This window comes from Amblyomma mixtum, chromosome 8, assembly GCF_055824585.1.
Source record: "Amblyomma mixtum isolate Tamu chromosome 8, ASM5582458v1, whole genome shotgun sequence".
Classification (NCBI taxonomy): Eukaryota; Metazoa; Arthropoda; class Arachnida; order Ixodida; family Ixodidae; genus Amblyomma; species Amblyomma mixtum.
In genome coordinates this window covers 35,897,154-35,921,060 of record NC_143019.1, presented here as the reverse complement: position 1 = coordinate 35,921,060, position 23,907 = coordinate 35,897,154, and the positions used below count along the sequence as shown (strand labels likewise).

General features: G+C 44.4%; 1 protein-coding gene across 1 annotated transcript; it reads left to right on the top strand.

Moving 5' to 3' along the window:
* The first annotated feature begins 219 nt into the window (after positions 1-219).
* On the top strand, positions 220-22,770 carry LOC149332076 (phospholipase A1-like). The gene is made up of 8 exons (XM_089555685.1): positions 220-337; positions 4,357-4,432; positions 5,555-5,706; positions 7,004-7,174; positions 8,347-8,655; positions 19,509-19,761; positions 21,353-21,538; positions 22,505-22,770. The coding sequence occupies exons 2-8, from the start codon at positions 4,381-4,383 to the stop codon at positions 22,768-22,770; spliced, it is 1,389 nt and encodes a 462-aa protein (XP_089411811.1). The 5' UTR covers positions 220-337; positions 4,357-4,380.
* The last annotated feature ends 1,137 nt before the right edge of the window (positions 22,771-23,907 follow it).

Below are 23,907 nucleotides of genomic sequence, written 5' to 3'. Positions count from 1 at the left end.
GGGGATGCACATTTAATCCAGGTGAAGCACCTCCATGCGGGCAAGGCACCTCCGTGCGAGCGGGCCATGCGAGCGCACGTATGTTGTTACTAACCGCTATGGTCTGGACTTTGCCCGTAGCCGTGTGCTCCGAAGCGCGCGCGCTCGTCGCGTAGCTTATTCGGTTAAATAAAGCTCTTTTTTTTTGTTTCGAGGACTAGCCATATGGTATGAGATCAGACTGTCGATAAGCTAGGGTAGGTCGTGAAGGCACTTGTGCTGCGGTTGCCGTGCCGGCTAGTCGTTCCTTTCTCGCAGTGAACGCGAGGCGGAAAAAGGCTTCCGCCTGATATCACTCGTGAGTAAAAATACTAATTCAATCGCCGCGTTTAGAAGTGTATAAACTAGCATTTGTTGTCTGTGCAATCTGACAGCGGGTTAATTTGTTGGACTATACTTGTACAAGCAAAAAACAAATCGCAGCGGTTTTAAAAAGTAGCAACTTGCCCAGCTTTACTAGTGCAGCCACAATTGCTGTGGAACTAAATAGTTTTGTTTATATGCAAGCTTCTAGAATTACTTCTCTTTGGTGTATTTTGCTGAACCGATGGTTTTTAAAAAGGCGACATAGTTTTTACTTAGACCACAGGGATTTAAATACGTTTGAGATTGAGACGGGCCTGAATGAATGAGGGACAGAACATGTATTTCTTAGCTGTGGCTTCTGGCAAAGTCATATGCAAGTGTTCTTGCATGTGCAGCGAGCTATATTCAGTTTACTACAACAGTATGCTTGTGTTCTAGTGTTTATTTGATACTTCCGCTCTAATATCGAAGTTTGAAATGTGGCATTTCCTTAACCTTTATGTTCAGAGCGTTTACCAAATATTTCAAATTTATTGTTGAGATCTAACGTTACAACGGAAGTGCGTTTTTGTTTTATTAGTGATCGCAGAGTTTCTTTAACAATCTGGGAGATGGACGAAAAAATCTCATTTGTTCACATGCGGATAGGATACTTGCAATTTACTATTATTCTGGGTAAACATTCACGTCAACTTGCACGCTGACGTGGCATGGACCAGACGCTAATAGAGCAAATGAGGGAATCTAGCGCTAATGCTGAATCCAAAATTTTGATTTACAAAATTTATTTCATTGCTTAACCAGTGATCGAGTTTCGAATAACTGTTTCCACAGGAAACAAGGGAAGGGAGAGGGGCTCGTTATAAATATGACAGAAGTTATAAACAGGAGTTGCACTTTCATCTCCACAACTCTCTTATGTGAGCGCTTCAAATAGAACAATTAACTGTCAGCAAATACCACAGATTAATGGCATGTGGGCGATAGTGTATTTTCTATATACTGTAAAAGTACCACTGTAGGCAATGGCATGATTAGAGAACATTTAATTTACCAGCAGTAACTGGTAATAATTCATATACCATCTATGCATTGCACGCATTTCTGGTTTGTGTTATTGGGGTTTAACGTCCCGAAGCGACTCAGACTATGAGGGACGCCGTAGTGGAGGGCTCTGGAAATTTCTACCTCCTTCGGTTCTTTAACGTGCAGTGAGATCGCAAAGTACACGGGCCTCTAGAATTTTGCCTCAATCGAAATTCGTCCGCCGCGCCCGGGATCAACATGCATTTTTAACCCATGCAAACCAGTTAGCAATGTTGTTTCTCAAAAATTGAGCAAATACCCTAACCTGGAGAAGTTGTCACAAAAATTAGGTTTTCAAATCTCTTTCGTACAGACATTGGGAAGTTAAAAAGAGATCTCTGCAAATTGCTTGAAATGTGAACATATCATGGTGGTAATAACAATACTAACAGGTTAATGGTTCTACTTAAGAAGTTGACACCCATGATAAAGTATTCTTGTTCGGTCATGCCGGAAGAGTTTCGTTGGCAACAATAGTTGGGGAAGCGCCTTAGTCAAAGATAGCTTAGAAGACAAAATGCTGAAATTAGTTCTGGAAACACTGACAGCGCAGTGTTGGACATCCTTAGTGCTACAAATCAGCAGCTCCTTCAGCTGCAGTTCACCAGACACAAGGACAATAGGAACCAAGAGATGTAAGACCTGCTGTAGCACTCTATTTCACCCCTGGTTTATACATTCGTCAGATGAGTATTTGACATATGCATGCCACATCCTAGTAATGAAAAACGAACTCTTCCAGGACGTCACTTTTTGTGTAGGAGGAAGTATTTAGTAAGCTGTCTATGTATAATTTTCTTTCATTGTAACTGAGCGGCTCTTGCATATTGAAGCCTGTTTAGAGATGCAACACAGGCACTTCGTTCTAATGAAAGCACTAAAAGTAACATGATGCAAGTGTAGTAGAGTGTGGCTCTACAAAGAAAGAGGGGTTTCAAAATTGCCTCTGGGATTTAATTCCTTACAAAGGAACAAAATCACCCTGAGGATGTCTATGAAAAAATGATTGCTAGATGTCGCGAGTATGCACCTTTCTTCTACGAAGGGAAGTTCTGGGCAAAGCAGTTGAAACGATGTATAGAATAAATTGTAAATGAACCACGTTCAGGGTGACCTCTCAAAGCATCTTCAGAGGAGATGTGTCGTAAAGTGAGGGCTAAGATATTGTAAAATCATGGGGTCTAATCCAGAGTTTTAGCTCATCAGTTTCATTTGGCACGTTTTCAGTGCATTCGTGATATTTTGGTATTTTAGATGGACAGTTCCTGGTAGGTGCCTCAAATACAGCAAGAAGCCTCCGTCTGTTCTGAGGATATCCATCACTGGAGTCTAAACTGCGCTGTGTATGTGTTCGGGAGGTTACAGTGAAAAGTAGTAAGGAACTAACGGATCCACATAATCTAGAGGGGCATCGTGAACGTATTATAATGAAAGCAACTTGCTTCATATGATTAATAGAAAATATGAAGCTCGTTTTAAAAACGAGCACTGAAACGGAGAGCGTATGGAGAAAAAAAAACTTTAGATGAAAATTTTCTTTCTACTTGAAGGACTGCAAAGCTGGTGATCATTTCAGCATGGATGGTTTTTTCCCGTTAGCTTTCTACGTATAATACTGCATGGCCTGATAGCCTAGACATTGCAGTTGTAGATGTGAGTATTTTTTGTTCGCTATATTTCTAATCTGAACTCCACAACCTCTCATAGTGCCACAGAGAGGTACATTGTCAGGAATAACTGCACGTCTAGTGAATGGATTTGCGCGCGACAATAAAATCCCACTGGGTAATGGATGGGACGAAGACCAATCCTGCCAACTGCTTGACCTCTTCTAGGGCCAGTGCCTGCCGCTTTGAGGAGTTTGATATACAGGGTGTTTCGCCTAAGGCTGTGCAAAATTTTTAGAAAACAGGCTTTTTGAATTAGAAGAGCGTTTTTCGGCATAGCATTTTCAGTGGTGTCGTACAACAGAATCAGCTAAGAAGTGCTAACTAGCAGGCTTATCAACTAATTTTGAACAATTAATTTTAACTATTACTGTTAGGCTTTTTAATTATTGAGAAGCACGTAACCAATCGTAATATCCGTATCAGTTTTTAGAGTATCAGAAATTCGGTTGCCATCGGCGCTTTGGCCCGACAAATTTTGGCTATTTCGACAAGTTACGTGCACTGGAGAGGTTGCTTTGCCTGCAAGCTATCGAAACCGCATGTATTTTGGCACGATGTACCCAAAATTTGTTCGGCTACAGCGCCGAGGGTAACCGAGTTCTTGAAATTCTAAAAACTGATATGGATATTACTTACGGTGGGCTACACGTCTTTCAGTAATTTAGGAGCCTAACAGTAATAGTTAAAAGTTAACTATTCAATATTAGTTAGCCAGCCTGCTAGTTAGCATGTCTTAGCTCTATTCTGATGTACTGCTATGCTGACAATTCTATGCCGAAAAAAGCGTTCTTCTAAATCAAAAAGCTTATTTTTAATAACTGTTTAAAGAGTTAGGCCATATGCAGGGTACTTCAGCCGGTGTGCTGTGTAATATCAGGGCGCGTTAAAGAACCCCAGGTGGTTGAAATTTCCGGAGCCCTTCACTACAGCGTCTTTAATAACATGAGTCGCTTTGGGACGTTAAACCCCCATAAACCAAGTATTAAAACAAGGCTTTGAGTTTTGGGGGATGAAACTTTGAGCTAACTCCGCCTCAACCAATGCGCTTTGATAAGCCCAACGTCACCACCGCAGTCATTCTCCCTTTCCCCAGCCCTTACCTTCCTCGCCCCGTCTGGTGCAGCTACAGTGTTGTAAACGCTGCACACGGTGCTGTCCTCTCCCCCTAGTGACGCCAACTGCAACGCTCAGTCTTCCGGAAGGTTCAAGTTGATGTCAGTACTCATGGTATGCCAAATGCGGATCACATTTGCAGGACGAAGTGCCGTCATAGGAGAGGATGATCCTGCATCTTATTCGCATTGCGACAGGAGGAAGCACTTCTGTTTCAGGTATGTCACATCAAACGGTAAACATGTCTGAGTGGATGTGTTCTTCCTGTACATTTGGTTCGTAAGTAATGGCGTGGAGTGTTGGTTGTCTATCTGAAATATAGGCTCCTGATACTGCCTTGTGCAGTATATACAGATCATGCAGATATGCAATACGCGAAGCTTGACTAAAGTCATTTGACGACTGGGAAATGATTTGGGGGCAGAATGTAGCAAAGCATGTTCGCGTAGGCGTAGGCATGTATGAAATTATCGTTTTCTTCTTTCCAAGCTCTTCACAAGCTCACAAGCTTCACAAGTATTCTTCACAAGCTCTAATTTACTCACCCTGTGCTACACTACATACAGTTATACACCTCAGCCGCTTTCTCAATCATGAGAGGGAGGCTGAGGTCTTTATCTGAGTTGTTGGGAGCCTCGAAATCCTTGCCGAGCCAAGGATGTCTGCGGAGGTAACCCAACGTTTAAAAGTTTCTGCTATCAGACATTTTTAAAATTCTTGTCTTTTATCAGCTAGTTAGTAAAAATAACTTTTAGGCCCTTTACACCACCGTTTTTATCCACTTTATTTTCAAACTCTGCTCAAGCCAATTTTTCCATACCTTGTTATTGGCGCATGATAGCCTTAGCTGCTTATGCGCCAATAAATCCAACACAACACAACACTTCTTTCCAAGCAGGCAGTGCAAGCGCCTATGTTTGGTTTGGTTTGGTTTATTGGGGTTTAACGTCCCGAAGCAGCTCAGGCTATGAGGGACGCCGTAGTGAAGGGCTCTGGAAATTTCGACCACCTGGGGTTCTTTAACGTCCATTGACATCGCACAGCACACGGGCCTCTAGAATTTCGCCTTCATCGAAATTCGGCTGCCGCGGCCGGGATCGAACCCGCGTCTTTCGGGTTAGCAGCCGAGCGCCGTAACCACTGAGCCACCGCGGCGGGTGCAAGCGCCTATGTATTCGGCAGCATTGTCAAAATGGGCGACATTATGCAAGTGTTAAGGCGTGTCCCATCTTCTGTTCTCGCGTACGACTCAAATACGCATGCCTGTGATAACAAAGTGCGCTCAAGCATGCCTGTGATAACAAGTGACTTGTTTTCACACTTTTCTGCGTTTATTGCAGTTATTTTCATCGTGATGCTCTGCGCAGCTGCGGATGAAGACGGAGTGAATGGAGAGGGAAAAGGTTTTGGAGTTAGTTCCTCAGAAAAAGACGAAGGGGAATGGACAAAGGACGTCATTGAGGATACCCTAGCCCTTATGGCGGCTCTGGAGGTAGTCACGAACAGCGCTCAATGCAACCATTCCTGCTTATTTTGGCGAATATTTCAAATTTTAGAGTAGCATTTTCTGCGCTGCTTATTTTAACAATGCATGCGCGAACTCGTAGTAGAGGTGAGGCGGAGAAGAAAATGGGATCCATGTGATACTTTGATGCAACCAAAGTCTATATTTGCCTTTCATGGCTGAGTACCTGGAAGGTTTAATTGAATAAAATAGCTGACTCGCTAGCCAGGGCATTTTTTATCGGACGGTGATCTGCGGAGTATCGATCTTGGCGCATGTAATTGCGGATATATACCAGGTGTTTCAGGGATTCCCGCCGCTATTTTTTATATATAAGCTTTCTAAAGTGAACAGATGGCTTCTCGGTATAGTAATAACAGCGTTGGCGGGCGCGGAAAAAAAAAATGTCAATCAAGTTATGTAATCACCCGATTAACTTCTATGAGTTAACTTTGTACCTATTACTGATAGGCCCGTGGTTGTAATCAGAGGTTTGCAGGTCACCATTACAATGATGTTAATGAAATTTTATGGCATTGGGGCATCTGTGGACAAAGCGCGCTATTGCTCAAGGTGTTTTCGCCTACTGCAGTTGGATGTCGCCATTAGTAACAGCCGTATTTTAGAATTTTGAAAAGAAATTACCCTCAGTGCTATATGGTTCAACAAACACCTGTGTGTCGGATGTTCTGTATGATGTTTTCCAGGTAGTTCATAAACACCTAAAGTTGGATTTAGCAGTGTATATGCGCCGATAGCATACTTTCACCTGTAGTCTTCCATAGAAAGTACAGGGAAGAAACATTTCGCAAACGCAGTGAATGCGCCCTTTGAAGTGAGAAATAAATTTGAAGCCAGCCTGCAGAATGCGGTAAATGCATTGCTTGCTTTGTAAAAGTCATCATTTTATGAATGGGACCTGACAAAAGAGAATAAAAACTGTCTGGTGATGTCGCAGATGTGCATGAAAACAACGCGCTCCAAACAGATGGTGCTGTCTGAGGATGTATTTGCAGTAAACCTATCGTCCTCTCGTTGGCAGCCGGGAAGGGTTCACAAATCTTTGAGGACTTCCCTTTATTTGTCAAGTGAATGCACATGTACTGTAACTTTTGAACACTTGAAGTGAGCCGAAATGATAGATTGGATTACATCGAATTAAGACAAGTTCACAGCGTTGAGAAAGCAATATTAAACACTAGCTAGGAAATCCCGATGTCCTAAATTTTATATCACTTTGTCTCCGTCCTTTAATCTGCTCTAATCAAGTTTGATTATACTGCAGGAAGTTGCGGAGCTGTCAGAAGAGGAACTGGATCAATTACGTGCTTGTTTCTCGAGCAGTGAAAGCCTGACCAATTGCGGGCGATCTGGAAATCGGCGTAGCAAGAGATGGACTCTCTCATCTGCGTGGACATCACTGGTGAAAAGAGTGAAGAATACAGTTTTTGTGCAAGTGAGTTCGCGTTTTTCTTCATTTTGCAGTGCCTAGACGCCGTGGTACATTTATTTAAACGACCCATGTACGGGTCCGTGTTTCGAGGTGGGTGGCGTTAGGGTTCCTCCCCCAAGACGGTGAGTAGGTGCTGGAGCCGATGCCTCACCTGACGTAACGTATACTGACCTGTGACGTCATAGCCAAGGCTGGGCTGTTGAAACTGAAACTGGTGAAGAGATTAAGTTATAAATTGTTTAGCGCGTGTGGTTGTAATAGGGGTAAATACGTTTTCCCTGCTTAACCGATGCTTACACAGTTCGAAACCGACAACCCCACGCCGTGATCGCTAGAGCTACCGAGGTCACGCCGACCGCGGAGGGCCTTCCTTTAAGGTGGAAAAAAGGAATGACGCTTTGGCTGACACAAAAAAGGCACTTATTGCTGCAACGACAATAACACCAGCTAGCAACAAAATGCGTTAAGAAATCGAGGTAGTTCGACTCGCCAGCAAGGTTACGAACGCACATAGCTCCGAGTCCGGACGGAAAAAATTCGCGGGAATGCCGCCACAAGGCCTCGCCTCACTGGCATAGAGCGGAGCGCCGCGTCGAAACATCCGGACGTGACGGGTTCCCGAGGCGGAGAGAGAGAGAGAGAGAGAGCCGTCTCCCTCGCACGCGCGGCAGTTACGCCGTTCGTGGCGCTCGTGTCGTTTAGAGTTCCTACAGTAACTCTAGTGTCGTTGTGACGCAGGCGCCGTCTCTTGTTAGTTGAGGTAACTAACTACGGAGGGCACATCGAGAAAAAGCTAAGGGGGCGGAGCGGGACAAGTCCCCACAGCGGTCGGTGGCGTATACCGTGTCGTCATCCATGTATAGTACAGCAAATCCTCGCAAGTTATTTAGTTCTTTGCGGGCGCAAGTCATCCCAAATTAATAGTTTCGTTTAGAAGCCATTCTCGCGGTTTTCCTGCTCGAAGACTGCAGTCACCACTACGTAGCAATAGTGATGCCTTACGCTTCACTACAGAGAAAAAATGCAACTGATATTTGGTGGCTTCTATACTCCTTTAGGCAAGGTTTCGAAGAACCACGAAAATTCCACGCTTCAAAGAAAACAGCATCACCTATTATAAGCAAGATATTAGCAGTAAGTTCTGCATAAGCTATTCTTGTCGGCTTCTTTTTCAGGTAGACCAACATATCAAGTCGTACCGTGGAAATCACTCCTGCTACGAAGGCATAGGTTGCTTCAATCCGGTAGACGGAACCGCCCTAGAGATTGGTGGGCCAGAGGCCCCTGAAAAAATTGGAACCCGGTTTGTATTCTTCCCAAATCGCAGCAGTGCTGGTATCGAAGTGAACCACACCACGTGGGGACACTACTACGAAGCCTCTAATGTCGACGTCGCCAAGCCGCTTTTTGGGATCACTCATGGATTCACTCGAGATCGCGACATGACCTGGATGGAAGACCTGAAAGACGCTTTGCTCAACAGGGTAGGGTGTGCATGCTAGCAGTTTAACATGAAACAAGTATTAACGATCAATATCGGCAGAAGTACGGCGCTGCTATTTTTTAACAGAACCGAAAGCTCTGCAGGACTATAAATAAAGTTGTTGCCAACCAACCACTCTTAACGAATGCAAGCTATTAGTCTGCATCACCCATGTTTCTGTGTAGCAGTTATTTCTGCATTCTTCCGAAACTGCACGAACAGAACGACGATGATGAATAATAATAGCACAAAGGGAGCTTTGGCCAAAGGGTGCCATGGCACGAGGTGGTTTTGTTTACAAAAAGTGGGTTCAGAGACCGATTTTCCAAACGTTTCATCCTCGTAGAGCCGACCGTGAGGCCTAAGGAAAACTTTTACCCATTGGAAACCCGCGGGTACTCGGCGGCAGTGGAGATCGAACCCTGCATCTCCCGCGTGTGGAGTGGATGGTGGCGGTGGTAAATTGGGTTTAACGCCAAGGTCAATTGAAATAGGTCGCGAAGCCGGAGCCTGAATGCGGTCCAGAACCAAGTGCAAGCGACATCAAATTAAGGGTGGAACTAAAGCGCCAAAATGAAATGAGTGGTCAAATACGACTAGAAGAGGAAAATAATTAGGACATATTTTGTGTTTCAAAAGCATTCAAAAACAATTGCAGTGATTGCGTTTTAAAATGTTTTAGTTGTGTGCATTTTGTTAGAAAGTATAGCGCTTGCTTTGTAAAAATTTTATGACAGCGTTCGCTCAGAGCAGCGACAATGGCAGCGGGATGATGCCAAGGTTGACGGTGCTCTGATGTAATACCCTGGTCATATCTTTTGACCATTCTGCTTGCTTTTGTTTGAAACTCGATTCTGCTAGCCCTACTTTTTTCTCGTTGCTTGTTGCTCGAGTTCTTGGTGTGCATCGTTAGTGTACAGTTTCCGCTTTTCCCTTTTGCCAGCGCTTCTGTGTAGTTTCGTTCGGTTGGGTGCGGTTCTGTCGCTTTTGCCCCAAAAGGGCATCGTCTGTGGCCATGGGGCCCCCGTACGCAAAAAAGAGGTGTGCGGTTGCACGATGTGCGAGCGATAACCTGCAAGGTTAACCTGTCTGGCGGCGACACATTTCATCGCTTCAGCGCTACACCTGCGACATTCAGCGCGACACCTGAGGTGAGGACGAAGGAAAAAGGCACAACGAGAACTGACTACCTTCACATAGTGTTGGTGGTCGGCACTCGTTGTGTCTTCTTTCTTCGTTCACGTGTCGGGTGTCGCACTGAAGCGTAGCGGCGTTCAGCAGTTTATTTTTCCCGCCAAGCAGCACGTGACGCTGACGTCACCAAAACACGTGACTTTGACGTTGCGTTTTTGTTTTAATTATGACGTCACTTTTTAGTTGTCCACGCATTTCGAAGACGACGCTGGCTGCGCACCGCAAGCCGCCATGTTTTGAACGTATGGGCTTCTATGCAGCCTACGCTACCATAGTACATCTACCTTGTTTAACGCTCCTAAGCAGCGCGTGGACATTGAGGGACGTACAAAGTTCAGGGCTCCTGATTAAGTTAGACCGTCCGGGATCTTGCAACATGCACTGACATTGAACAGTACCCACCTGTTCACTATTTGAATTTCGCCTCCATTTAACTTAGGCCGCCTTTGTCGCACTAGGCTCCTGATCTCAAGTTCGCGGGATCGGTTCCCTCTTGTACCAGCTCCCCGCAGGGAGGCGTCTGCAGCATGCAGACGTTGGTGAGTGGCGACACCACGGGGTTAACCCGAGCATCCGCAGGGATATCCCCGCAGGGGGATGATGGTGAACAATGCGTCACCACGGACCCGAGCATCCGCGCTTAGCCGTGCGTGGCATCGCCGTGTCCGGGGAAAAGGGGATCCTGGTGGTTGAGCCGATGCCGAGCGTTTGGACCCTTAAGGCCCCTCGGCGGAGGCAACACACCACTTTGGCCCCAGCTTCCTGTAGACGGCACCTCCGGCCTGACCCGACCGGGGGAAATCGGCAGTCGCCTTTTCCTGTCCTCCCCTCTATCTTTCACTTTCCTATATCTTTCTTACAACTCTCCTGTCTCCTCCTCTTTTCTTCGTTTTTTCCTCTTTTTCGTGGCGGCGAGGGTTAACCGTGTGTGACCAACTACCCTGATTTGAGTCATATTAGGTTATAGTTAAGGTGTACAGCTGGCGTGGGCAGGACTTGCTTTCAAGTTCCTGTCGCGTCCCCCTGTTGGACTCCATGGTGGGTGGCTGGCACCATGACCGAAAAACCTCAATTTTTTATGGCTCCCCACCTTTCAAAACCTGATCGCTCTCTTAAAAGAGTGCGGAACGAGGCAGCAGACTTTTTTTCGAAAAAGAAACCTACATTCACAAAGTTTCATGTGATACATAGCAACAGTGACGAAAAGCAAGCTCGAATAATATCCCCATTCCTTGTAACTAAATGTTTAACAATACCTTAGGGCCTGGCTATAAGGTATCAAAAATGGCCAGCGGCGACCTACTTCTTGAACTACGCGAGAGCATCCAGTGCTCAAAACTCTCAAACATCGATTCCATAGGGGACATCTCTGTCTCCGTAACTCCCCACCGATCCCTCAACACAGTCAAAGGCGTAATCTCAGAGGCTGACTTCATCCATCTAACAGAAACCGAAATGCTTGAAGGACTTTCCGATCAAAATGTAATTGAAGTGCACAGAATCAAAATCCGCAAAGACAACAAAGAAATAGACACCAAACACATGGTCCTCACGTTTAACACCAGCAGTTTGCCCGAAACGATCGATGTTGGATACCTGAAAATCACCGTAAGGCATTACATACCCAATCCCCGTCGCTGTTTCAATTGCCAGAAGTTTGGCCATGGCTCACAGAGCTGCCGCGGCCGCAAAACCTGCTCGAAATGCGCATCAAAGGACCACCAGTCTCAGGAATGCGACGCAGCACTACGCTGCGCAAACTGCGAAGGCGACCACGCTGCGTACTCCAGGGCGTGTCCGTCCTGGAAAAAGGAAAAAGAAATCATTACCATTAAGACCAAAGAAAACATTTCATTCAAAGAAGCGAGGAGGCGTTTTGCGCTTACCAACACATTCTCCTTCACAGCGAAACCTAACTTCGCTGATGTGGTGCGCGGGGGCGTAGCACCACACAGCACTCCGGCACCTGCCGAGGCCAGTTCTACTGCGCCTGTGGCAGGGCCACCCACGCCCCAGGCAGGGACAGCGAAGGCTGCTCTGCCAACTCCAAGCCAGGGAGCGCCGGCCCATGGGTCGACATCCCGCAGGACTTCCCCCCGTCGGGGGAGGCCTGACACTCACCCACCCGCGGCTTCCCCGCGGTCGTCCAGCACCTCTTGCGAGGTAATGGACCAAACTCCCAGCCCGCCTGCTTTACAGCGGCGGAACAGCTCCCTTGAGCGGAAAAAAGACAGGACCGTCATAACGGCCCCAGAAAATAAGTAAACTCTCAATTACTCCTATCCCAAACATAAATATGGCTTTTCTGATTCAGTGGAACTGTAGAGGAATGTTGAGGAACTACAATGATATAAAAGATATCCTAGGGTCAATCTCGCCCGTAGTCTTATGTCTTCAAGAAACAAATCTAGGGCCACAACATACAAATATCCTGAAACATTATAAAACTTTTAGACGCGATCGTGAGCACGCAAATAGACTATCTGGAGGCGTTGCGATTATCGTACAAAGCGGCGTTCCTGCTCGAGAAATCACACTCAAAACAAAACTTGAAGCCGTTGCGGTCAGTGTCGTCAGCCATAAAACAATTTCTATCTGTTCTGTATATATTCCTCCACATTTTACATTAACAGTCCACGATTTACAAGAACTTATCAATGAACTTCCAGAACCGTATCTAGTAGTTGGGGACTTTAACGCTCACTCCCCTTTTTGGGGAAGCGAGCACTGTGACTCTAGGGGTCAAATAATCGAAGATTTTATCCTCAAAAACAATGTATGTCTTTTAAATACAGGAAAAGCCACCTACTGCTCCCCTACTTCGGGGAAAATGTCATTTTTAGACTTGTCATTTAGCTCACCTTCGGTTTTTAATGATTTTAAATGGGATATCATTGACAACCCATATGGCAGTGACCACCTCCCTACACTAATCACTTTAACATCCCCACCGGAAATAATCCCCACAAGGCCACGGCGCTGGAAGCTTCACCTCGCCGACTGGTCACTTTTTAGAGCAAAGGCAAATTTAGAAAATATACTTTTAGATAATCTCTCCATCGACCAGATAAATGAAAAGTTCACTAATTGTATCATCACTGCCGCACTCACAGCTATTCCACAGTCGTCAGGAGTGGTGCAACAAAATCATAAAATATGGTGGACAAAAGAGTGCAAGGAAGCAAAAAAACTACAAAACAGAGCTTGGGGTAAATTTCGACGGTATCCGACACATGAGAATCTCATAAATTTTAAAAAAGCAAGAGCTAAAGCTCGGTACGTCCGTCGCAATGCCGAGAAAGCTTCATGGCAAAATTATGTTTCATCTATCAACAGTCAGATCCCATCTAAACAAATGTGGGAGCAGGTTCGAAAATTAAATGGCACCTTTTCACCATTCACAATTCCTTTTTTAACAACACCCGGCACACAAACAAGCATAGAGGAACAGGCAGACATACTAGGGGAACATTTCGCTGCAGTTTCAAGTTCATCTCACTATACACAGTCTTTTTTAAAATACAAAAACACAGCTGAAAAACAGAGGCTCCCAACAAGTGGAGGCACAAATGAAAAATACAATTGTCTAATTACCCTCCAAGAAATCAATAAAGTACTATCTGCCGGCAAAAAAACTGCTCCAGGACCCGACGAAATACACTATGAAATGCTTGCGCATCTTTCCGAGCCAGCCGTGGACGCACTTTTAAGATTCTTTAACACAATATTCATGTCTGGGAAAATACCGGAAGCCTGGAAGAAAGCTATTATTGTACCTCTTCTTAAGCCTAGTAAACCCCCACCTTCTCCTAGCAGTTATAGACCCATAGCCCTGACTAGTTGCCTTGCCAAATCCTTCGAAAGTGTCCTAAATATAAGACTAACCTTTGTTCTTCAATCTGGTGAACTTCTTGATATCCATCAGTGTGGATTTAAAAAGGGATGCTGCACTACAGACCACCTAGTCCGCCTTGAAAATACTGTCAGAGAAGCTTTTATACACAAGAAACACTGTCTTAGCGTCTTTTTTGATTTAGAAAAAGCATATGATACTACCTGGAGGTTCGGGATCCTCCAGGACTTAGCTGAGCTTGGCATCCGTGGCAGAATGCTGAACTCAATTAAAGACTTTTTGACTAACCGTTCATTTAATGTTCGTCTAGGCTCAACCCTTTCGAGGGATTTTATTCAGGAAAATGGAGTGCCTCAAGGGTGTATTTTAAGCACAACTCTTTTTATTGTAAAAATGAATTCTCTTAACAAAATTATACCAAGGTCCATAACATATTCAGTCTATGTCGACGATCTTCAGATAGCGTGCACATCTTCCAATATATCTACATGTGAAAGACAAGTACAACTTACAATCAACAAACTGGCAACATGGGCAGACAAGAATGGTTTCCAGTTCTCACCACAGAAAACAGTAGCCTTACTTTTTTCACTCAAACGAGGCTTGCACACAGATCCCACATTACACCTAAACCAAACCACACTGCCTTTAAAGAAAGAACACAAATTTCTAGGCATCACCTTCGATAAAAAGCTTACTTTCCTGCCTCACATAAACGCACTAAAGAAGAAAGCGTCGCTATCACTGAACATACTTAAAGTCCTTTCACGCAAACACTGGGGTTCTGATCGGGTATGCCTTCTACAGATTTATCGCTCTGTAGTACGTTCCGTTTTAGATTATGGCTGCATAGTGTATGGATCAGCACGGCCATCGCACTTGAAGCGACTGGATCCTGTGCACAATATGGGTTTGCGTCTTTCAACTGGTGCTTACAGGACATCACCCATAAAAAGCCTTTACGTAGAAACCAATGAACCACCACTTGCAGACAGACGAACAATGCTCACATGCTCATACATCTTAAAGATCCGTTCCCAGCCTAAACACATCTGTTACCCACTCGTTACAAAGTGCCCATCCCGAACACTATTTACCAACAAACCTCTAGCAATCAGACCACTTCTTCTCCGCTTTGAAGAGAAATGCCAAGAACTAGACATAATGAACATATTACCTAATATTGCCCGCAAACCTGATCCACTCCCGCCTTGGTACTGCCTACCATCTGTGTGCGACTTCACATTAACACAATTTCGGAAAAAACATACACCACATGAACAGATATTACAAGAATATTTAGCACTCAAGGAAAAATACAGAGAATACGAAGCATTTTATACCGATGGATCAAAATCGGCGCACTACGTGGGAAGTGCTGAAGTTCAGAATAATTGGGAAAAAATAGTACGGCTACCTGAGTGTACATCCATTTTCACCGCCGAGGGTTACGCAGTCTTGGTGGCTGTAGAAAAAATAATAAATGAGAACATTCAGAACAGTATCATTTACACTGATTCTCTGAGCATACTAACCTCACTTCACCATAGAAATGCAGTGACACCCCTAATTGGTAATATCATACACAACATAACGAGCGCCACAATACAGGGACAATACATAAAATTTTGCTGGGTTCCCAGCCACATTGGAATCACTGGCAATGAGAAGGCGGATGAATGTGCTGCGAAAGCTCGCAACAAAGAAATAAAGAAAGTGAATATCCCCTACAATGACTGTATGAAGTTGGTACAGTGCAAGCTAAGAAATAAATGGCAGTCGCAATGGAATATTGAACGAAATAATAAGCTCCACTTAGTAAAACCATTTATAGAAGAATGGAAGTCATGCTCCCACCAAAAACGTTTCATCGAAGTTATTTTATGCCGTCTCCGTATTGGACACACACATCTCACACACAACTTCCTGCTAACAAAGAAAGACAAACCTGTTTGTGAAAAGTGCGGAGATGAACTAACAGTAAACCACATATTATTCTCATGTACAGAACTCGAATCACTAAGAAAAAAACATTTTACTACCTTTTACAAAGAACACATTCCTTTTCATCCAGCATTGATTTTAGGCAAAGATGCACTTGTCAGTATACCGTGTGTTTTTAGCTTTTTAAGGGAAGCCAGTATTCTTCATCACCTCTAATCTACTCACCCTGCGCTTCGCTACATACAATTATACACCTCAGCCACTTTCTCAATCACGAGAAGGAGGCTGAGGTCTTTATCTGAGCTGTTGGGAGCCTCGAAATCCTTGCCGAGCCAAGGATGTCTGCGGAGGTAACCCAACCTTTAAAAGTTTCTGCTATCAGACATTTTTTTAAAAGTTCTTGTCTTTCTTCAGCTAGTTAGTAACAATAACTTTTAGGCCCTTTACACCACCGTTTTTATCCACTTTGTTTTCAAACTCTGCTCAAGCATATTTTTTCCATACCTTGTTCTTGGCGCATGATAGCCTTAACTGCTTATGCGCCAATAAACCCAACACAACCCAACTCTTGTACCAGCGGGGAGGCGAGCCCGCAACCTTGGGATTAGTAACCAAACCCAATAGAGACTAAGTTACCCCGGCGGGTCGTTTATTGCGCGGATTTTAACCTTGTACACACGTGTTTCACAAGTTTAGACTTCCTTTTATGGTGAAATGTCTGCTATATTGCTGCCCAACGGTGAGAGTGTAATATTTACCCGGAAAGGTGGAGTAGGGTTAGCGTTGACTGAGGAAGGTATGGTGAGAATGAAGGAATGCGTAACTGGAGGGCAGTTACCATGGGAACCATGCGAAGGGTGGTTGTCCCTTAAGGAAGGGGAGAGTAGGGCGAGAGCGGGAAGTAACCCGGTCCATTTTGCGTGTCTACTTCCCCACTAGAGCGTTAGTGCCGCGCGCATAGAGCGGCTGACTGGAGAGGAGAGCTTCTCGAAAAACGAACATCTGATGAAAATAAAGAGCGCTCTGAAACTATGCGGACGCGAAGTCGCTCTCATGTTGTCTGGCCGAGCGTATCCTGAAATATAAATACCTTTACAGTTGTCGCTGAATCTCGCTTTACAATGCAGTAGCCGTCCTGTTACTTTTGTACCGCAGATCACTGAAGGTATGCAACACTGACATTCACCTTCAAAAGGCGTCCACGCAGTTCTCCGCAGTTTGAATCGAATGGCGGCAAAAAGAAAAAAAAAAGTTTTCAATTCCAACTTTCGCAGCAATAAATGTGTTTTCTGCTTTCAAATAAACGTCAACATAGCCAGAAAGCGGTAAACAATCTTTTTTTGTTAAGATCGAAATTGGGTAAAGTTGCTGTGGAAATCCCTTTTAGTTATTTCTCTTCGAGGGTGCGCACTTGAGCAAAGAAGACGAGACAAATGAAGAATTGCATAAGACACGTGCAGAGCGCGGCTTCCGGACGTTTTATGTCTTTGAAATCAGCTACATTTATTCCGTCGACAGCGATCACACGAGGTCGAAAGGCAATCACGTGTGCGATTCAAATCAGCATACAGCTGCCAGATCTGATATCCGAAGCCAGGAATCAACATCCCTAAATCATGATACCATAATATGAGAGCAAAACGTTGTTTTTAAATCTATGGAGTAAGCAAGGGAAGTAGGTGACGAAGGAACATCATAACAAAACATCGTAGTTAGCAATCTAAAAACGCATCCTGGCCGGCGAGAGTTGGAAAGATGACTGTATTGTCCCAGTACGCATATTGTCCTCAAAAGAAAAAACAGCGCTAAATTCTACACAAACCACACAGAAAGACGGACAGGACGGGCGCTGACTCCAACTAAGTTTATTGAAAGCCACATGTAGCATATATATAGCCCGAAGAAGGTGAACGCATGCGCATTTCCCACATGGCAACAACACCCACACACACACGGACGATAACTTCTCATAATCGCGTATCTTTTAACAATCTGTGCTCACTTCCTCGTAGGGAAATAGAAGTGGTGCTGACGCACATGCCACCCCTCTCTTTGATAAAAAAGGCTTCTGCCAGTTCGCGAGCTAATCTATCTTTACTTCTGGTTAGAATTTTAATCTCTTCAAGTCGTGGTGCACAGTCCTTTTTATTTCCATCAATGCAAGAGCGGCAATGGGCGCTCCTTAGGGGACGCATCGGATTCGTTCGAAAACCTTCCCGCCCATTGCCGCTCTTGCATTGATGGAAATAAAAAGCACTGTGCACCACGACTTGAAGAGATTAAAATTCTAACCAGAAGTAAAGATAGATTAGCTCGCGAACTGGCAGAAGCCTTTTTTATCAAAGAGAGGGGTGGCATGTGCGTCAGCACCACTTCTATTTCCCTACGAGGAAGTGAGCACAGATTGTTAAAAAATACGCGATTATGAGAAGTTATCGTCCTTGTGTGTGTGGGTGTTGTTGCCATGTGGGAAATGCGCATGCGTTCACCTTCTTCGGGCTATGTATATGCTACATGTGGCTTTCAATAAACTTAGTTGGAGTCAGCGCCCGTCCTGTCCGTCTTTCTGTGTGGTTTGTGTAGAATTTAGCGCTGTTTTTTCTTTTCTGAACACAATGTCACACCAACTAGCCCAGCAAAAGGTACTGTTAAACGCATATTGTCCCAGCACTGGGACTACATTGTCCCAGCACCTATATTTTCCTAGCGCTTGGACTATATTGTCTCAACCCAGCACCTCCACCAAATGTTGCGCGGCGGCCAGCCGAAAAATGAGACGAGATGACTGATGGCAATTAGATGATTTAATGGTCGCTTGCCTAGTGCGAGCGCTCCGTCCCGCGCCCCTGTCAGCTTCGTCTTCTTCGTCACAATATTGAAAAGCTTAGCAGCAGAACCCTAAGGGCTGCATCGGCTCATCGGTTACCGGCTGATTAGCAGCTCCAACTTTTTGTCATACTGACCACGCGAAAGTGCGCGACTATAGTTAGCGTTGCCTTTTGTGGATAGGTTACCGCGGTGACTGAGGTACAAAAGAAAAGAGATGGCCTTGGTTTGGGCGTTGAAACCCTGGCCCTATCACGTGAGCCATCCCGCCATGTGATTAGGTTGGGGCTTCAAGGCGAATGCCGTCGGATGCAGTGGGAATGATCTGCCAACAGCTTCGCTGTAAAAAGTCCACTCTTTCGTGGTTTCCCTCGACTATTGCGACTTTTAACAGTGCCATGTAGTACTTCGTAGTGCAAATACAGGTAAAAAAAACCTGCTATTTTTCAATTTTTCCCTATAGAATTGACTTTTACAGCATGGTTGGTGGACGCATGCATGCGTTGTGATACATTTGCTAAAAAGACGAGTGCTTAATTCCTGCACGCTTTCTACCATTTTTTGGTGAAATGAAGAACGTGTGCCAAAGTCCACAGCATCTTTTTCTTGCATGCGCTCATTCTACCCCAAATGCTCATTTGCCCATTTTTTATGTTTACTTGAAATAAATGGAGAGATAGTTTCTTTTATAAAAAGTTTTAGGCAGTCTATAGACTGTACGCAGGCTTCTGTCTATGAAGTCTATGAACTCTTTATAGACAAATCCTAGAGAACACTCCATAGATTTATGGCCCTACACTTTTAACAGACTTCTGTCTATAGACACCCTGTAGACTATGAATAGACAAAAAAGAAATATCTAGAACGGCAATAGAGTCTATAGGATGTCTGCAGACTTTCTATACACCATTTTTTAAATGTTGGCCGAAAGTAAACCAATATCAAGTAATACTACATTATTGCATCATATTAGCTAACATTCCTGTTGGGGGCACCGAAAATAACTCATTATTGGGGATGATTTCTTTTTGTTGCAGATTGACTGCAACGTATTAATCGTCGAGTGGATTGACGGAGCCATGTTTCCAAACTACGCAGCGGCTGCTGCGAACACTCCTTTGCCGGGTATCCTGCTGTCTCTACTACTGAAGGAGATGATGGAGTCGTCTGGCTACGCTCTGATGCCACAGGATATGCACCTGATAGGATTCAGCCTGGGGGCGCACCAAGCTGGGTTTTGCGCCCGGCATTTGAAGTCGAATACGGGACATAAAATAGGACGGATCACAGGTACTATTTCATGTAGCAAAACATCCGATCTCCGAGGCAGTACGAAATTTGGAGGACGTTAAAGCTTCGCCTTTCATGAGAAGGAGGCTGAGGTCTTTATTTGAGTTGCTGGGAGCCTCGAAACCCTTGCCGAGCCAAGGATGTCCGCGGAGGTTACCCAACCTTTAAAAGTTTCTGCTATCAGACATTTTTAAAATTCTTGTCTTTCATCAGCTAGGTAGTAAAAATAACTTTTAGGCCCTTTACACCACCGTTTTTATCCACTTTGTTTTCAAACTCTGCTCAAGCCAATTTTTCCATACCTTGTTCTTGGCGCATGATACCCCTTAGCCGCTTATGCGCCATTAAACACAACACAAAACACACAAACACACAAGCTTCGCCTTTGAGAGTGGAGCGCGACATCGTATTGCTGGTGGTAGTGGTGTAAATGAACGCGTTTAAAATTTTTCAATTGTTTCAAATAATTAATTGATCAATTGCGCACTCTAAATTTTCTTAATTACCATCATCAAGCATTGGTGTTTCATTCTGAGCATTTTGACACCTTTGAACCCCCTTTACCCAGTTTTTTCAATTTTTCATTTATTTAATTTTTCAATGAATTACAAAGATTTCATTAACTCGTAATCACCTATCACACACACCAGTCAATCGTAAATCACTAGAACCACAAATTACTATGTTGCGATATTTTTAACGCAGCCCCCGAATATTTTCACGCTGCCCCGACTACGCCCGACGGCTTTTCGACAGAACGAGCTGTATACGTTGTCGCGTAAAATGTATGACAATATATGACAATAGTCGGCCCGAAAAACATCTCTGGTCGTAAGACATAGCTGACAGAATTTGTGACAGAAAAATAGCGGCAGAGTAAAGACGTAAAGGGATGACATCTTAATACTCTGAGCTGCAAGACCGATGTTCAGTAGAAAATGCTCACGTTCACAAGCGGTTGTGCATATGTCTGAATAGTGTATGCGTAAAAATGGAGATGTCCTAACACATGCGTCATAGCAGGGAGGATCTAGGCGGCCCTGTAAGTGCGGTCTGAAGCATAATACATGGGTGCACGATCACATCGCACAAGTGTGATAGGCGGGTCACATTAGAAAAGAAAAAAATAACAGCTTTCGCTATTCAGGGGGTTGGCAGGAAATTTGTTATTTCATAATAAGGAATCAGGAAATTTGCAATTTTGAGATAGTGCTCATGAATGAACCCCAGGTGCTCTTTGCTCTTTAACCAATACGTGGCTCTTCACTACAAATGCATGCATAACCTGGTAGATATTTTTGGACAGTATTAACAACTGCCGGTAATGTTAATGCAGTCCCATGGTTCTCAACTGCTTTGAAATAACTGCATTTGTTTTGGCGCTTGGTTATACCAACTTTTATTTTTCGGGCGTAAAACTTGTTATTGAAACCGCTTTTTATATGAGAAGAGATTGCAGTACCGGCAACTTACGTTGGATTTCATCCATAGCTAATCTTGCCGAGGACATCAGATTTCATAGGTGAAAATTATGCTGTGAAGAAAACAATCGGTCCAAATGACCGGACGCAATTATTTTTTTTTCTTTTAGGACTCGACCCTGCTGGTCCTTTGTTCGAAAACTCGAATGTGTCCTTGTCGAAAATGGACGCCATTTTCGTCGATGTAATTCATACAAACGGAGGCAAGCTTAGCGAATCTAGGCTCGGACTCAACGAATCCATAGGACACGTCGACTTCTACCCCAACGGTGGATCAGACCAGCCGGAATGCACAGGTACTATTTCCCAGCTCCTACGACGGTAGCCATTAAATTTACGTTCGAGGAAAAGCAGAACAGCTAATAGGTCCAATATCAAAAATGTATTGGCAAATGCCGACCTTACAAAGGACCAGAGTGAGACCATCCATTTCCAAATATTGCACCAATTACCTGTTCGGCTTGGGTAAATCTAGGTTGAGGGGAAAAGCCAGTGAGCCAATTTTTCTTTAATTAATTAGAATAATCCACTTTGTCATTGTTGAGAGGAGGGGGATCCCTCTACCATTCGTGCCCCTTGCCAGGTATCTGATGCGTCCCATGCAGCAACAAAATAGTTAACGAGGCGCAAGAGCGGATTTTAGAAGGCATTTTTACAGCCTACTGCCACACAGTTTTTCATTTGGGATCATGTTGCTGTCGGAGCCCTACTAGGCACTACCCACGGCAGGTTTCGCTCACCTTAAATACTCCTGTAATATGCCATGCGTTGTGCAGACATAGTTCCTTGCTTCTTTTGAGGAAAGTGGCGAAACTAAGGTGCGCGAATTTAATTATTTATGTGCTTGTACATCAGTACGACAATGTTAGAGCAGTCTGCAGGAGATAGCCAAGGCGCCGAAAAGAAGGCATGGGGGAGGGAATACACGTCATCATTTGTTATTCATAATGCAGTCATGTGGCAAGGCTTGCTTGCTATCTGATATTCATATGAAAAAAAAACAACACGCTTTCTTTCTATGCATATGTTCCTGTATGCTTTTTTTGGACTCTGCGCCACAGTTCTTGCTTAGAGATATGTACACATATCTGGAATATGGGTACGGACAATCTCTTCGTTTTGCAATTAAGCAGCGCGCTGATGTGCGCATCATAGGAACAGTCGCGCACTGCACTAACAACAATGCTTACTTAGCTGTCGTAACTGCTTGTGCTTACAAACAACTTAACTGCTTATTTTTTTTCTGGCTTAATCTATTACAGATCCGCTTAACTTGGTGTGCAGCCACAAGCGAGCTCAGGCTCTTTTCACCGAATCGGTAATGAGCACCAATTGCTCATTCACTTCGCACTACTGCAAGGAAGGCTGGAAACGTTACAGAGACTGCAAGGAGTTGACAAATTCATCTTACGTTGGCGAAATGGGCATCGACAGCATTAAAAAGCTGGGAAGGGGAGACCAGTATTTGGAAACAAATGACCATGCACCATATTGCAAAGGTAGGGGAAGTCACAGTGGGAATCTTTGAATGCGATTGGCCTAATAGGGAGCGTGCCGAATACGCTATATCGCAAAGCTGAAAATGTGTAAGGAATTTTATCACAATGCTTAGCTTATAAAGAGCAATTGACATGTCTTGAGTTCAAAAGGCTTGCCCTTACACACAAATGTCTTTTATAACTTCATCTCTTTTAAATACTTGCTCCTGCCGTTCGCAGCAACGCCATACACTGAGCTTTTTGTTTGCTTTCTGGGAGACAATAAAGTTTCTCGCAGAATTTGACTTCGAAGCATTTTTCTGTCAGCGTTGAAATGCGTTGACCCCAATTCTGTGGCCACCGCATTTTGTGTATTATTTTAATTTTTAACTATTACGTGCACCTTTTTGTTACGGCCCTTCTTTCCCTAAACCTCGTCTCCAAAACAAAGTAGCATGGCTGTGGAGTTCATACGCTGTGAAAACTTTTGTCATTACGAATCTGTTTCTACCTTACTTCTCTCTGGCTGTATTGCTTGGTATATGCGGGAAGTTAGGTCCATCGCTTACGTCATGATCATCGTCAGCCTAACTACGTCCATTTTACTCTTGCTAACTTTCTAATCTTATCAGGTCCACCTGACTTTGCTGGTGACGCCATGGCAAGCTTCATTAAGAATCAGTCAGCAGCACCGTGTTAATGCGCATCCACATGCAGATTGAAAAAGGAGTTTAAGTGCGGGCAATACGCCCACTAAATGGTGCAACAGTGCTCTGAATCTGAAGCAGTGAAACTGAGGTTTTTTAATAAGCAAGAACATATTGTTGCGGAAAAGAATATATTTACAGATATTTACAAATAGACAAGAACAGCTGCGAGCGGCACCGAGAACACAGTCCGAACTTCGTTGTCGTCTTCTACTCTTCGCACTCGTGCCATCGCTCTTCGTCGTCGTCGTCTACCCGCATCAGGACCCCCGGCTGCTGAAACGCCGTCTCGGCGTTAGGGCGGCGACGTATGAGCGTCGTGGTAAGGTTTAAGGCGACAGACGTGGACGATGTCGGTGGTGGCGCCAGATGACGAGGGCGAGGTTTCAAGGGGAGCAATTTCATAGTTCACGTCGGTAACACGGCGCACGACACGGTAAGGGCCACGGTAGTGCGAAAGGAGCTTCTCGGAGAGACCGA

What these genes read in the sequence shown, in the direction of transcription:
- LOC149332076 (XM_089555685.1), top strand. Translation starts at nt 4,381, where the DNA reads ATGATCCTGCATCTTATTCGCATTGCGACAGGAGGAAGCACTTCTGTT. An exon ending in AAGACGCTTTGCTCAACAGG is followed by an intron (nt 8,656 to 19,508) that starts GTAGGGTGTGCA and finishes TTTTTGTTGCAG; the next exon opens with ATTGACTGCAACGTATTAAT. An exon ending in AGACCAGCCGGAATGCACAG is followed by an intron (nt 21,539 to 22,504) that starts GTACTATTTCCC and finishes AATCTATTACAG; the next exon opens with ATCCGCTTAACTTGGTGTGC.